General features: G+C 45.0%; 1 protein-coding gene across 1 annotated transcript in view; it reads right to left on the bottom strand.

Moving 5' to 3' along the window:
- Positions 1–15,748, bottom strand: part of LOC104470058 (EH domain-containing protein 3-like) — a 30,321-nt gene that overhangs the window by 10,815 nt on the left and 3,758 nt on the right. The window contains 2 exon segments of the mRNA XM_010084839.1: positions 7,114–7,211; positions 12,194–12,370. Coding sequence (XP_010083141.1) covers positions 7,114–7,211; positions 12,194–12,370 — 275 coding nt within the window.

Raw genomic sequence — 15,748 nt, 5'->3', positions numbered from 1 at the left:
AAAGTCCAGGGAAGAAGACTATTTCACAGCAAAACGAGCAGGTAGCTCACAGCTCACACTGGAGGGGGACAATGTGCCAGGAGGGGCAGGTGTTACCTGAGTGTGACAGATGGCTCTAAGCAAAGGAGTAAGAAAGGCAACAATGGTCAGAAGAAGAAAATGAGGGGAGGAAGGGACGGGGAAGTACACATCCCTTTGAGGATGCACAAAGTGAGTGGATGGCTGCTGTTGAGACCCATGGAGGGATGGTGCAGTGGACAGAGGAGGATGCTAGGGAAGAGTATGTGAGATGAAACAGCTGGGACTGGGTGGAAGAACAGTGATTTGGGCAAGTTTCTCTCAAGGTGAGGAGCTGGTGGTGCCACCAAGGAGAGGACAGGAGGGAAGATGAAAAGTAAAGGACGAGTATTAGATATATGTCACTGAAGCTCATCCTAAACCATCTTTGTAAAAAGTTGTCGTACTCCTCTCTGGAAGTGGCTGCCTTCCAAGGGGATATAAAGAAATTCCTGTAATGTATAACTGTGGGTATGTCAGGAAGTAGAAGTCCTTCAAGATGAAAAGATTTCTATGAATGTTACATGTCATAATTTCTCGGGCAGGCCTCAGCTTGCCAATCACTTCTGCCTTTGCCTATACCCAAAGAAATAATCAGTCCTGGAGCTGGCAATTCACAGCACTAGGAGTTACATCTTCCAGCCAGTGCTCTGCATTTCTTCCCCTTCAGTACCAAGAATTAATGGAAACTTTACACACATTTTGGAGACTTAAAGGTTTCCAAAGCAAAGGCAAACAGACTCAGTAAAGCACAGCAAATCTGCCCGTGTTCTCAGCTAGGAAAGACGGGCTGGTGTCAGACTTCCAATACCAACATTTACATTAACCAGCACCTGGAGTAGCAGGCTGTGGCCTTTTGCTTTCATGTTGTTGACTGCAAGTGCTTCAGGGTTGGGAAGAGACCTTGAGTCTGACAGGTCTTTTGCTTTCTGTCAGTGGAAATGGAGTGAAACCTCACTAGGCACGTTCAAGTCAAAGTGATGAGAGCACTGTCTGGAGCAACATTTCCTTACCACAGACCATTTAGCTTCTATGTACACACAGCAGAACTTGTCCCCTCTACCCTTTACACATTTATACCTTTGTCACTTGTGACAGATGAGTGTTTTCCTGGTACTTGGGCCAATCCTCAACCAATCCTCAAAACAGTTCCTAGCCAGATTTTGAGACCTCAGAAGGCATCCGAATATAGGCCAAGTTTTCCAGAGAGGTCAGTGCAGAGCAGCACTGACACATAACTGGAATTCCAAGGAAGTTTTTTTACTATAGTGTCCAAACACAAACTGAACTCTCCCAGTACATGTAGTTTAAATCTGGGGAGAAATCATGTTTGAAAACCTGGCCTGAAATGGCCATTGGTAACTGATAGCTGCTACCAGTAACCAGGAAACACAGTCCTTCTCCATTGTTACTTGGAATACATGATGTGCATAAATAATGCAAATTGGTGAGATACTGATGGGCGTGACTGCCCTTCCTTGATAAGACAGATACTCAGGGTATTTCTGGAGTGCAAAATGGACAATAAAATGGACAAACTGAACAGCTGATCTAAAAATTGGACTTGTTAGACCAACTGTTCAAAATCTGATAAAAATTAAGTACTTGCTATATGTTAACAGGAGTAAAAAAAAAAAAAGCACAGCCACATGGCCCTTTCTATCTGTGTAGCTATTTAATCTCACTTCTTTTGCATTATTTTTTTAATCTTCCCGTTCTGGAAATGCACAACATAGCAGTATTTCCAATGTAAATCATGAAGACAGCACCTCCCCCCTCTCTTCCCCTCACCCTGAACAAAATCATGGTTTGGTCCCCAAAACCCAAATATAACCTGGAGTTTGTGTTTGCATCCTGCTTTCAGGTCAGAAGAGTTAGGTTTGCAGCCTCATGCCAGAATGGTGCAGATTTTACCCTCATTTATGAATTGCTCTTAGAGGAAGTGCAGAACTGTGTGACTGTAGGAACTGAGCCTTTTAGTGGAACAGTATGTGTTTGTGAGACCCCGATAAAATCAGGCAAGTTGGCAGAGCAGGTACTGCACTGCAGTACTAGAGGTGAACTGGGAAGTCAAAACTAACCAGTGCACTTTCACCCTCCCAGGCAGAATGAAATACACAATGTAAGCAAACATCACCAGTGGGGAGTATTATAGCAAATATTTGAAATGCCTCCCTTTTACACGCTTTCAGGGTGGGTGCTTTCAGTTGTATATGTATCATGTTGTTGCTAGCACACGTGACAGAATTCTTTGGAAAAAATATTTTCTTGTTGCCATTGTATCCTAAACAATGTTCCATGAAGTGGGAGAACATCAATTCCCTTGCTGTTTGCCTTTCCCTTCCAAGCATGGCTACTTGAGACACAGGCTGAAAACTCTGCACTGCCTAAGACTGTTGTCCATTAGCATTTGTCTTCTTGCTGTCAGGCTGGTGAGTAAATAAACACCCCTGGTGCTGAAGCTGCTGGTCATGGGGAATTCTTCCTTCCTAGCAGAGACAGCAAGGCTAGCATACGGGTTTTTTCCTTGGCTATGGGAAGCCTGGGCTGCACTGCAGCCAGCAGAATGGAACTCAGTGGAAGGCTGGAAGAAGGCTGGAATAGTGTGTACTGGAAAGAAAGCCAATGGTGAATGGGGCCAGTCCTCGCCTCCTGGCTAGGACCTTGTGCTCACCGCTAGTGTGGGGAAGGGAGGAGTTGACATACTTTGGGTGAAGATGAAGTGAGTGCTCAGGATACATTCAAGAAGTACTACCCTGAAACTGGGATCAAATACAACTTGGCCAGAGCACCACTGAACTTGGCAGACTTGGATCTGCTTAGCTCAGGGCACGTGTAGGTCGAGGCTGATGGTTAACAGAGCTCAGCCCCCCCAGGGATGGCACTGATACTGAAGCGCATGAGCTGCTGTTACCAGGTGGCTCAGTTAGCACGGGAGACTGCTCAAGATGACAAATTATAAGGAAGTCCTAACTCCTGCCCTGGCTCTGCTGTACTGCATGACCTGACCTCTGGTCTTCCACTTTGTCCTCATTTGTTTTGGTACTGTCATCCCTTTCTCATCTTCCTACCCAGCAGGATGGCCTGTGCTCATTATCTGACACCAGAACAGTGTTTTGCAGATGGATAGCACCCATATTATTATCAAATTGTCAAAACAGCCAAAACTGTGCTGCTTTGGTACAAATACCTCCTGTATGGGCATCTCTGGAGCCTGCTGTTGTCTTATGCTCAGCTGGAAACAACAAAAGAAAGAAGTCCACAGAGTGAGGTACAAGGCAATGTAATGACTAGTTCTTTACATGTGGACATAGATCCATGCCCCAGTATGTGAAAAAGACCAGAAGAAAAATGGCTGTTCTCCAGGCAAGGATAATACAGAGGCAGTGAAGTGCAGGATGCTTTGGCCCATGACATCCTGCGAACAGCTCCTACCAGGCCTGTAAGTGAAACTTGTATATCCCAGGGGGTCTAGCTACCGCACCTATGACTCATGGGTGCACACTATGAAAAAGTGCATGAGTCACAGGAGCTCAGCAGGACAAATCACTGTAGGCAACTCCTTGGCTACGCTTTTTAACAGAGCCTGAGAGCAGCAGCAAGCAGCCATGTCAGTGCTGGTGATCTCATTGCATGCGAAGATGATGTGGACTTCAGCTATGTCAGACTGCATCGCCCTTAATGGCTTGACAGGCTTAACCTGCAGATCTGCCACTGGGAAACTCCATGGGCGGCTCTGTGAGGGGAAGGTGGCTCTCATGATCATGTAGTAGTGTCCTGGAAGGGAGCAGTGCAGAGCTGTTTCACAGGATTATACAGCATTCCTTGGAGGAAAGGTTGCTACCCATTTGCAAAGCCCTGCCGCTGGCACTAACACTGGCGCACTGGTGCACCTGCATGCTGTCTGTCCATCAGGGAAGGGATGGCATTATCTGTCATGTTAAGTCCTTACAACAGCTACAAGGCAGTGAATTTAATCCAGAGTTGAGTTCAGACAAATTAAAAGCTTCATAACCTGGTCTTGGCCCCTGAATCATTCCTTTAAACCCAGTTTCCTTGCTCCTGCTCCTTGAAACATGGATGCAATAACAGGAATAGCTATTGCCTTGAAATTCAGGGGTATAAGGTGGCCCTCACAGCTTGCTAAGATTTGATATCATGGTATTCTGCTAAGCAGCACTGTATAGATTAGCTAATGCTTTTGACGTCTAACGAGAAAGGAGACAGACTTGCGATGTTCCCAGTGAGAGGAATTTCCTATTTTTAGAAATGCTGCTGGTTCTCATGGGATCGGCAGGCTTGGAAAGCCTGACCCATCTTTTGCATCTTTACTTTTCTCCTCAAATTTATGACAGAAAGCTGCTTTACTATCCACTTCCTTCCCTGACCTTGCATCACAGGTACCCCAGTCTTAAAACCTACAACTAGCAAACAATGGGGTTAAGAAGAGCAACCCTGTTCCCAGCAGTTAAGAAACTTTGAAGTGTCTCGGGAAAACCTCTGTAAGACTCCCTCAGGTCTTGCTTCGTTCCCAAGTGAAATCTGAACAGGCTGGGAAGGTATAGAAGGGCAGGAGCATTTTGTTGTGTCAGCAGTTTTTAGCACTGTCTTGTTTTCTGCCTAGAAACCACATTATTGCTCTGCCTGTCTCCAAAACCAACTTGCTAATGAGGGCAGCTGGCTTGTAAGCTTGGTGGCAAAGGCACCAGCCTTACCACTTTTTCCTATTCCTCTTCCATGGAAGCCAAGAGGTGAGCACTCCCTTTCAAACACCAGCTTCCTTGAGATAAGCTCAAGCCAATGCCTGGCAGCAGCCTTTCCTAAACACAAGCATCTAAGCTCTCTTTTGACTCTTTCTGCTCCCTGGGCTGGATCCCCTGCAGATAGAAATTGCTGGAGTTCTGCCAGCTTCAACAAAGCTATGTTGATCTAAACCAGATGAGGATCTTGTCCTGTAGCTATCGAAAGGCCATATGACGTGGCCCACATGACCAGTTTCAGGCTGTCCTGGATATAAATGGTGACGTAGCAAGATTCTATCTACTCTCTACTTTTAACTGTTGTGATTAGATCAGTTGACAACCAGGTTGTGACAGCCCCTTGTCTGGCTGGAGGTGTAGCAGAGCAAATTCCTGGGATGGCAGAATAAGCAGGAGATGGCTGCGCTCCATCTATAGTTCTTGCTTCCTGGCAAAAGGGTGGAGTGACCTCACACTGTAGTCACAGGGCCAATGCACAAGCACTTAATTGCACTAAGGGCAGAAAAGTTGTTCGGGAAGAACTTGCCCCACATTCTAAGACAGGCCTCCAGTCCTACAAACAAATACAGCGTGCAAAAGCTTAGAGAACTGGGATGTCCCTTTAGATTTCTCTGCTTATGAGGAACATTCCCTCAGCTGTTCCCAGATGTTTGGAGAGGCATTATTGGCTCAGGTCAAAGTGCACTAGTGACTTGCCTAACAGTGCACGGCTGTGCATCAGCATGTTCTGGCACCGCTGGCATTTACCAGAGTAGCTGCAGGAATCCCTCCCCGCTTGGAGGCTGATACAGAAATTTCGCAAAAGGAGGAGCAATAAGTGCCAGTACGTTTTGCAGGAGGATATTTTTAGTACTGGAAATAGCTGGAAAATAGGAAAATCTTGCAATAAATGTCAGGATTTGAATTGGTGAGGAGACTTGAGAAAGGGGCTATGGAAATTTTTTGGGGACTTGAAATAGGTCAATTTTGACTCATACTATTTTTTCTTAAGAACAAAATATTTCCTCCTAAGCAAGTTTTCTTCACAGTGATAGTTCCACAAGAGAACTGGTTGCTTTCAGTGGCATTTTTTGACTGAAAAATGTTTACACCATGTAATATAAATTTTTATCTCCACTTTTAAACATTTTCTGCTGAAGGGAGGAATGCTTGCACAGGATGTTTTTCAACCTTCTGACGAAGGCTTGTGCATCTTGCTACCTTTTGTAGACTGGAAGGAATTTATGATCTCCTAGCAGTGCAGAGACCCATGCTGGAAACACTTAATTTGAATTTTCAACTAATTCTAGCTGTCCTTTAAAGCTCTGATGCTTCTTTAGGTGAGGTTCTTGTGGTGGAAGATCTCAGTAAAACAATCAAGACCTGGCTCTGTGCAAGGTGGCTTCTCAAAAGAGAAGTTTCCAAGAATAATTTCAATGCAAATGAGCATTATAAAAGTGGGAAAGGTGTGAGTCATCACAAATTTTATGGGACAGAACACCAAAAATATGGGAAAGACCCCAGTGCTTTCGGTAGAGCCTGCACTGCTGAAACTTAATTGTGCATTGTTAACAGGCACTGTGAATGAGAACTGATCTTCTCAAACCTGAATGTAGTGATGACTACTCTTGGCTTTCTTCCAAAGAAATGAGGCATAGCAACGAGCTCTGTCTAAGGAACCTGCAAGAAATGTGAGCTATGCCACCACTATCCTACAGAGTAAGAAAGTGACGACAGATGTTAGGTTTAAAGTATTAAGATATTGCCCACTTCAGAGGGTCAGCCTGAGACACTTGGCAGCTCCCTGAGACTGTTATTCAATCAGATCCATTCAGTGTCCCCAGGATTTCCAGATTCCCCACTGTAGTGAGGGACCTGGGTGACAATGGCTCTTAAGCCCAATCTAGTCCTGCACTACATCCAGGAGGCCTGGACAGTGCACGAAACCTTGCTAGGTCAACTGGAAAGAAGCCAGGTTGATTGCCATGGGAGCCTTGCCTATGGCTCATCAAGAAGTCACTGAAAGCGTTTCTGCCAAGCCGATAGGTATTGACTCTTTCATGGAAACCTGTTCTACTGGGAAATATTGGACTCTGACACAGGTACTGCTGACCTTGTCAGCAACCTTCCCTGAGAGCATTTAAATTATCTATAGGAGATTAGAAACTGAGTCCAAAGGGACATTGGTAAAGTCATGCTCTAGGAGGCTCCTAATAGTGTTTCTGTCTATAGCTTGTACAGCTTGAGGTGAAACTCATCTAGAATTCCTTTCATTTTCACTGCTGTCATTTGGAAGAGAACTGAACTTGGGACTTACCTCTGCTAATCCTCTGTTTTTCTCCAGAAAGGATTCCTGGTGTATCAATGACGCTGATGCTCTCTAACACGGGATTAGGTAGCTGGGCACATACAAACCTGTGTGAAAATAAACATGTTTAAAATAAAAGCAAAAGGTATTTATGATATGCTGAACATCACAGGAAGCATGGGACAAGCTAGGTTCTGACCTTGCTTACAAGTCTTTAGATAGAGCTTGTAGCTACTCTTGACTTAAAGAAATTAGAAATAAGCCAGAACTGACTATTTTGCTGCTTCTGGAACATGGGTCTCAGTCATGACCTACAACACGTTTTTTAATGTGGCCCCAAATTGTGAATTATTAATGAAAATGTAGAAATCCAAACATTTTCATTTGCTGTTTAGATTTTAGCAAGAAGTGGTATTTGTTTTTCTTCACTTTAGCATTCCCCTGCAGGGTCCTGAGCTCAAGTGAACTGAAATAACTTCAATAATGAAAAATTGACAATGTTGTATAATTTTTTTCTCATTTGAGTTTGGTCTTAAACAGATAGAAAGCGTGCTACCTTTCACCATGGAAATCCTAAAGCATAGGGTGCATGAGATCTCAAGAGGGTGCTTAGTCTTATCCTCCTGCCTTAAGGCAGGATCAATCAGCTGTTTGTCTAAAGTGTTCTTCAAATCCACAACAATGCAGACTCACCAACCTTTGAGAGTCTACTCCATTACTTAATTACCCTTACAGCAAAACATCTTTTTCTTAATATTTAATATAAATCTCCCATGCTACAATGCCTTTCAGTCTCAACCACAGTAGACATGGAAAATGATTTATTTTTCCCTTCTTGTCGCATTCTATACTATTGTCATCCTGTCTTCCCTCTGTTTTCCCTCTAAAGAAAATAGTTTGCGGGCTTTTTTCCTATCTCTCAGTACTCTCCAGCTGCCTTTCCAGCCCATTTCTAAATCCCTGAAGGCCCTTGCAGCTTTCCTTTGGGTCCTATCAAACTGCTCCACATATTTCTTCAGGCATGATGCCCCAAGCTGACGTGATACTCCAGCTGTGACCTTGCCAGTAGTGAACAGAATAGATGGATTGCTCCTTATCTCTTACATATGACAGTCCTGTTTACATATCTCAGTAAGATGTTTGCTTTTTTCACAGCAGTATGACACTGTTGACTTAGATTCAGTTTGCAATTCACTCCTCCCCCCTCTGCAGCTCCATTTCTGTGTAATTGCTCTTCAGCTAGTTGTTCCCCATCTTGTACCTATGCAAATCATGACCTAAGAAGAGTGCCTTGTGCTTGTTTTTAGCAGGTTGCAGTTCATTTATTTCAGTTGCTGGTAACAGCAAAGGACAGCAAAAGTCTGCCCACTTACGTGGCTCCCAGGAACACTTTATGGACAGTCTTTTTGTGAGGGCATTCCAAGCAGCTATGTGTGCGCATGTATGTATGCATATTAATAGGGTGGTGTGATGTCCAGGCATTAAAAACGTGTTACTGTGGGAGGAAGCAGAACCATGTAAGGGATAGGGGTTGGTGCAAGGGCCACTAGATGCAGTCAAGATGGAGCAAGCCCTGCAGTGTTCCGATGAGTGGCTGGTTCTGAGGAAGTCCCTGCAGCTATGAATTCCTCCAGGCTATGGTACAACCTCACCCCAATTTTTCTACTTGTATGACTCCAAGAAGATTCTGACCAGAGTGAATCCTCATGAGTTAGATGAGTGTCTTCTCTCTTAAGCTGTCTGCTATTTCAGACCACATATTACAGCATCTCTCTCCCACATCCACATCTTAGCAGGTGGCAATGGGGAGCATTTCTGAATGTGTAACACTGCACATAGAAGTGGGGGGCTGGCTGGGTTCTTCTCTTGAGTGCCAGGCACAGAAGTAGAGAAAAAAAGGCTCAGGAGGCCATGTTACACCCTGTCCAGGTTTGTTCTCCATTGTTCTAGCTCTGAGCTTTCCTTGTGGTCTAATATTAAATGGCTCAGGCAAAGAGATTTTTCCATCAGTTTCTCTAGGGCAAGTACTCCACAGGAGACTTCAGATACAAGGTCAGAGGCCAGCATGAGTGTGTGCATTCTGGCTCTGTTGGCAAGGCTGTTAAGGCTGCTGCCTTCCTGCCATCCCAGCAGAACTGCAGGACATCAGGGAGCATGACCTAATTCTTGTCTGGAGATGTATGAAGTGAAGAATGTGGTGCCAAACTACACTTTCACTACCTCTACAGGCAGAGCATAGGGGTGAAGGAGGAACCCATTATCCATGTCTTCTGCTGCTGACAACACAAAAGAGGGACTGACTCCACCTTAGCTTCTCAAGACAGATTCTGGGGGTGGGAGGAATCTTGCAACCAAGCCAATGTGATACAAAAGTAATGTCTGAGATTCCTGATTTTGCTCCAGGCCCTTGGTGCTAAACAAGTCCTCCTGATAATGAGGTGCAACCTGTAATCTCTTTGCTAGGATCCCTCCAGATCTGGGGTACTGCCAGCAGAGTTAGAGTGAAGAAAACAAGCCCTTCTCTCAATACTCAGGAACCACCTGGGGCAAGGAGAGGTGGACAAGAGACTGGGTCAGAACATGGGACTGCAGAGCTGCTATCCTCCTTTCAGCCCTAGGTAGCTTGGCAGCCCTATCCCTGCCCTTAGCCAGAAAGATATGGGGCAGGCACTCCATCTCCTGTGAATGATGGGAGGGAGGAGAGAGGCTCTGAGCAGCACAATTAGCTGCTGTCTCACTCCAAATCCTGACTGTAACACCCTTCCCTTGCTTCCTGGAAGGCAGCAGATCCCAGTTGCTGCTGGGAAGAGAGTACCAGCTGAGGCTGGATGCTCATTCCTTCTGCTCCTCCACTTAGCTCCCCAGGAGTAGCAGGCTCTGCACCTCACAGGGCAGCCCATGGCACTGTGTCACCTCTGAGCTGAGACCATCATGGTCTGTGTGAATACTAACGCCTTGTGTGTTCCTTTCCACTGGTGCCTATAGCCAAGCATTACCTTTAACCATCCGAGGGTAAAGCAGACTTGGCCACGATCACTCTCTTATCTCAGTTTAGAGGGGTGGCTCCTGGAGATTACCTCCCTTCTCTGAATTTTCCTGCTTACAGACTCCTAGGTGAGGTCAGTGCCTTAGTAAACACATAGCAGCAGCAAGGTATGTGCAAGGCAGAGACAGCTCTGCGTTGTCTCTTGCCAAGAAGCCAGGTCCACAACAGAAATAAGTGAGGGTGGCTTGATCCAGTCCAGTGGGTGTACCCTGATTTATATCTGCTAAATTTCTGGCCCTCTGAGTCAATTCTCCCATGCACCTTATTTCTTAATTCACTGGGTTATTACCATCTGCATTTTCAGCACTGTGATGCTCACACTGCTGAGCTAGTCCCCCTTAGCATGTCTTCCTCTGCCAGTTTAGAAATAATTACCCCCCTTTTTTTTTTGTCAGCAGAAAAGGTGTTAATTTAGCTGTTGTGACTACTCCCTGCATTGCTAGCAGGACCGCACTTCTACTGAACCACTGCTGTGCCCCTCTGCCCTGCTTTCCTCAGAGGCATGCTTGACTCCTTCCTCACAAGAGAAGGGGAGCAGCAGGAGAGTAACAAGAGCACAGCATAATACCATGAACTAGGCTAATGGACACAGATCTCTTGCTGTATTAAAGCAAATTTCATTCAGGACACATCAATCAGTTGCCTGCTTTTTTGCCCTCCATGCCCAGCCTCCTTACTCCTTATGTTGCTTACACTCTGCAGTGAACTCTCTGCTAGCTGCAGCCATTCTTGGCTATCAGCAGAGCTGCTCTGCATGTTCTCTTCATCTACTGGTAGGAGGCCTGTTATTTCCTTAGCGGAAACCACCTTCCTTCCCTGGTGTAGGGAGCAGGCAGTCACCTGACTTAACTGTTGGCCAGGTACAGATGTTCTGGGCCCTACAAAATATTGAAAACATCTCAAAGTCTCTCTGGTGCAGGACCATGTTGTTGTATTTGAATGATGAGCCTGTATTGTGATCAGATATTGCTTCCAGAGTCACCTTGAGGCACTGTGAGGTTCTCTGCCCAGTAGCGACTCCAGCTAGGTCCCTCTTCTTTCATCAAGCTTCTCCCCTAAGTCCTTCTTTCTCATCAGGGTTCTCCCCATGCTTCTCTGCAAGTCCCTTCCCTGTCGCACTGCAGCCTACACCAGCACTCCTGTGGTCAGTGCTGGTAGGAAATGCTGCACTCTCGGGATAGACACTCTCTACACTCAGAAGTTAGAAAGGGGGCCAAAGCCCAGCTTTCCTGGTTGTTTGGCTGAGCAGCTGCCACGTTTGCAACGTCTCCCACACTGTGTTAGCAGGGAAGGCGGCAGTGATGGGTGTAGTCAGAAAGTTTGTTCCCATCTGCCTGCTGTAGCACAGTTTGTGCTCATCTAGGATATGGGTGTGTGCTGCTGGCTTCCTGGAAGGCCCAGATCCAAAATTCAGTATGGTTGGGCTAGGTCTAGGGGATGGAAAGGTTACATTCCTTACATCACAGAGCCACTGTACAAACCCCCGCTACAGTTTTTTTTTACAGGAAAGGCATTAGAGCTGTCACCAGTTTACACCTGAGGTTATATGTATAAGGTATCAGAATGGAGAGTGCCTGGTTTTGTTACAAGGGGGACATTCAAGCAATGTTTAAAAATGCAAGAAAGCAAAGATGTCTATATTACGTCAGTTCTGCTTCTTTACTGACTTCAGTGGCAACCTCTGGTTGGACTATTTAGTTTCAGGGAACTGAACTGATGGCAGAACTGAAGGAGCTAGGACTATAAAAGCCAGGATGAGCAAAGTGTAACAGAGATTTACCTCTACAGAATGAGCTTGACAAGCTGTGCCATGTTTTGTTTGTACATTGAAGTAAAATGGAGGTTTGTCCCACTTTAATTTGTTAATCTGCCCTTCAGTGAGTGACTTACATGCACCTCGTAGGACTGGAATGGTTTTCTATCAGCCATGTGGATGGGGAGAAAAAGGAAAAGTAGTATAATGCCATATGCCTTTAAATTGCTAGCTATGGTCATTAGGTTTTAGCTTCATTCTCCAGAGCAACTAAATTCTTGAGTACTGACCTGTTCAAAAAGGCATTGCCGAAGGCATTAAGTTTTCTGAACGGTTTTTTGGGATCCACCACCAACGCGTTTCCAGGAACGATTCCTTCCACATCTCCTTGCATAACTGCTATAAAGGAGTCAGTTGTAGGCTCTGGTCCAATCCTCATCCCTGGGAAATCCTGCTCCAGCAGGTACCTGTAGGCAAAAAAACAGGGCGTGGGCATGAGACACGAGCTGCCTGAGTCCTAAATGAGTTGTACTGAAGATTGCAGTGTAATGATGAATCTCAAGAGTATGGATCCTTCCGAGACTATTTTTAGCACTGTCACTGAATTGCTTGATAAATGTCATGGTAGCTCTTCTACTCAGGATCTCCAAATTTAAAGCCTTCTTATTTCAGGTGAATTAAGAAATTGAGAAGATTACAGCTGCTGGGAAGAGATTCTCATCATGTTTCATAATTTTGTGTATATAATCCTAAAGACATTTTGAACAGACCTAGCATAGCAAAGTATAAATGGCAGTTCAGTGCAATCAGAGTTAATCCTGAAACCTTACTGGCCTTTGGTGCCAATATCAATTACTTCACTGCTGCTCACTTCAGCAGACTCTGAGCACTAATGTGCTTAGCCCTCAGTCCAAATCAGTTGCTCAAATGCCAGCTTCTCCTGTACTTGATTGCTGAAGTCTCAAGTCTCCCTTCCTGTGTGCTTCTGCAATGCAGCTACAGGTCTGCAATAAAAACTGCTCAAGCATATTGAGCATTAAGCATGTGGGTGGCAGAGTATATCCCAATATTTGTTATCAAGCTAAACAGCACAGTAAGCACAGCATTTCTTATTATTTTAAGCCTTGGCAGCCTCTCTGAAGGTACAGTTTGGCAAATTTCAGGGAAAGATAGTCACCCATGGGGCAGCAGGACTTTGACTAGGACCCTGGCAGCAGATCCTGATTTACCCTGCCAAATTCAGGGTGTGCATGGGACAGTTCCCTTTGGCTCAGGAAGGAGCCAAATACCAGCACTGATGTCAGGTCTGTGTCTGTTTGGGGGAGACCACATGGCTTACGAAAGAGAGCTAGAACTAGTCTAGCCCTCAGTATGGGATGGTATCAGACCACCTGGCCTGGTGACAAAGCTCTGGATTGTTACATGAGGAACATATGATCACCAGGTTATGACAGCTAGTCTAATACTGTGTTGCTTGTTACCAATAGCTGTCACTTCCTCTTCTATTGTCTTCTATTGCTTTGACCTAATCTTTAGTAGGTAGGAAGTAGGAAGACAAATACAGAACTCGTGTGATGTTAAAAGTAGAGCCAGGGGATGGGGAAAAAGGAAATGAAAGAAAGGCTGGGGATTTTTCAGCATTGAGACCAGTGTGTTTAACAACCAACACTGGTTCACTCAGGTGACTCTTATCAGAGAGGATAAGCTCCTATATGAGGGACTACAGGACCACTGGCATGAAGGCTTGTGGCAACTTTGAGGTTCCTGCCTTCACTATCATTTTAACAGAGGTAATCACCATCTGGTGTTTTAAAATTGTACTTGTTCAGCAGAGCTATTTATTGACACCATGTCAGCAAATGCATCTTCAGTTCCCAATGGGCAAGGCCCAATCAACTGGATCTAGACGTAAAACAAGCAAGGGCATAGCCAGGTATACTGCAAATTGCAGCTATTTCTCTGGCTTGGTACACATTAATGAAGAGACTGGCTGCAGCAAGAACAACTCCAGAATGAGATCCGTTAATTCCCTTAGGACCACGTTCCTTTTTGGTATTTTATCATGTATTTTCTTGTATCTTTTATCCAAAGTGATTTCCAAGTCCTGTGCTCACCAGAATGCCATCAGAAGTGACTGCTCTTAATGGGAGTGACTCTGAGATGAAACAGCAGCTGTTTATCTGTTCCCAAAAATTGAAATAATCCAGGAAGGATTCTAGGAAAGGAACAACCCTCTGATCTCCCATACTATAGTGGATACATCCTATCTACCTAAAGCCTACGCACAGGTTCCTCAAAAACTTACCTATAAAAGTGGGTCATTACTGAACAAAAGCAGACTGCAGCTAATGTTGGTGGATCACAACACACCTTCCTGGCAGTTACAGTAACCTCTCTCTAGCTTGAAACAGCTGAGAACAAGGAGGAGCTACTTTTCTCCCACCGAGGGCTCTGTAGGCTATCATATGAATATTTTTGGCACCATTCCCTGGAAAGCTCTTTACACTGAAACAACCATTTGCTAGGTTAGAAGCCACTTGGCCAGACTCTGGAAACTAAGCTCGGGCCTCCTGGATGGCAAATCAAGACTGTCCGCCCCTGATGGACATTGCTGTGATGCTGGTCACTGCTATTGGCTTTCCTCTGCTCCTGCTTTGAACTTTGCTTTTGGTCTGATTTAGTATATTTTAGAGTGATATACAGATGGGCATTCACTGTATCCAGAGAAATAAATCTTTGAGTTCTCCCCTTGAAAATACTAGAGAGAAAAGAAACAGGTAGTGATAACAATCGTCAAATGCAAAAAGTGAAGTGCTTTTGAGAAACACCCCTTACTCCCAATGTCAGGTCACAGCCTTGCCATAACAATAACCTGCTTGTTTTTCGCAGGTTTGAGATGCACATGTAATATGATAGCTTTTGAGCAACAGGAGAAAAAAAAAAGCCTGAGGGTTTTGTTTGTCATTTATAGACAAAGCTTCCGAGAAAGTCTAAGCAAAAGTCCTGCATATAATAGCAACACTCCTCCCCCAGACATGCTGTTCCAAAGAATTTTATCACAGCTCCACTGAGCTGATGTTTCAAAGCATTTCTGTGTTTATTTCTTGTATAAGACTTAAAAAATATAACAAAAGCACTCTCATATAGAAGTAGCTATAAGAGAATGTAAATTGACTTAATGTGCAACAAGTGGTATGAAATCAGAGAGATGCAGATTTGCACTGCCTAGTATCATAGCATCTATTTTAAGTAAGGCATCTCTGGAAGATTTGGGCATATTGTGCAGCAGGGTGTCTGCAGCACAAGAATCTCATTGTGCACAGGACAAACACAAGGGGATTTATTGACACTGATGGGGGGAAGACACTGCTGCTAGGCACTGACACAGGCTGCCTTTGCTAACAGAAACAAGCTAGAGAGCAGATGCAATTGTCACATTTGTGGGGATTTCTGCGACAGAAGAGCAAACAATAGCTGTGGAAAACCCCAGCTAACAGTGAGCAATTTCCCCTGCCAGTGCTGCATGCCTTCCTCTGAGCTGATGAACACCTTCAAGGGCCTGGGGGAGTGACCTCCAGCCAGGTTGTGGAAGCCTGCAGAGAGTGCCAGACAAGAGATAAATTTTTTTGGTGTTTTGTTTTGGTGGGTTTTTTTTATTATCTGCTTTTTTGGAGAAGTGTCTGGACTTGGTATGTGGCTGGGACCATCACACTGTTTGCCGCATTTCAGGCCTGTCCCTGCTCCTGGTGACGGGAGGTGAGGGACAAGAGCAGGAAAGCTGCATTAGTGCCAGGGTAGCCTTTCCCAGGCAAGTTTGGAGCAGCACAGGAGCCAGGCAAGGAGAT

This window comes from Pterocles gutturalis, unplaced genomic scaffold, assembly GCF_000699245.1.
Source record: "Pterocles gutturalis isolate BGI_N339 unplaced genomic scaffold, ASM69924v1 scaffold16050, whole genome shotgun sequence".
Classification (NCBI taxonomy): Eukaryota; Metazoa; Chordata; class Aves; order Pterocliformes; family Pteroclidae; genus Pterocles; species Pterocles gutturalis.
The sequence above is the reverse complement of the archived record's forward strand: the minus strand, read 5'-3'. Positions and strand labels throughout refer to the sequence as shown.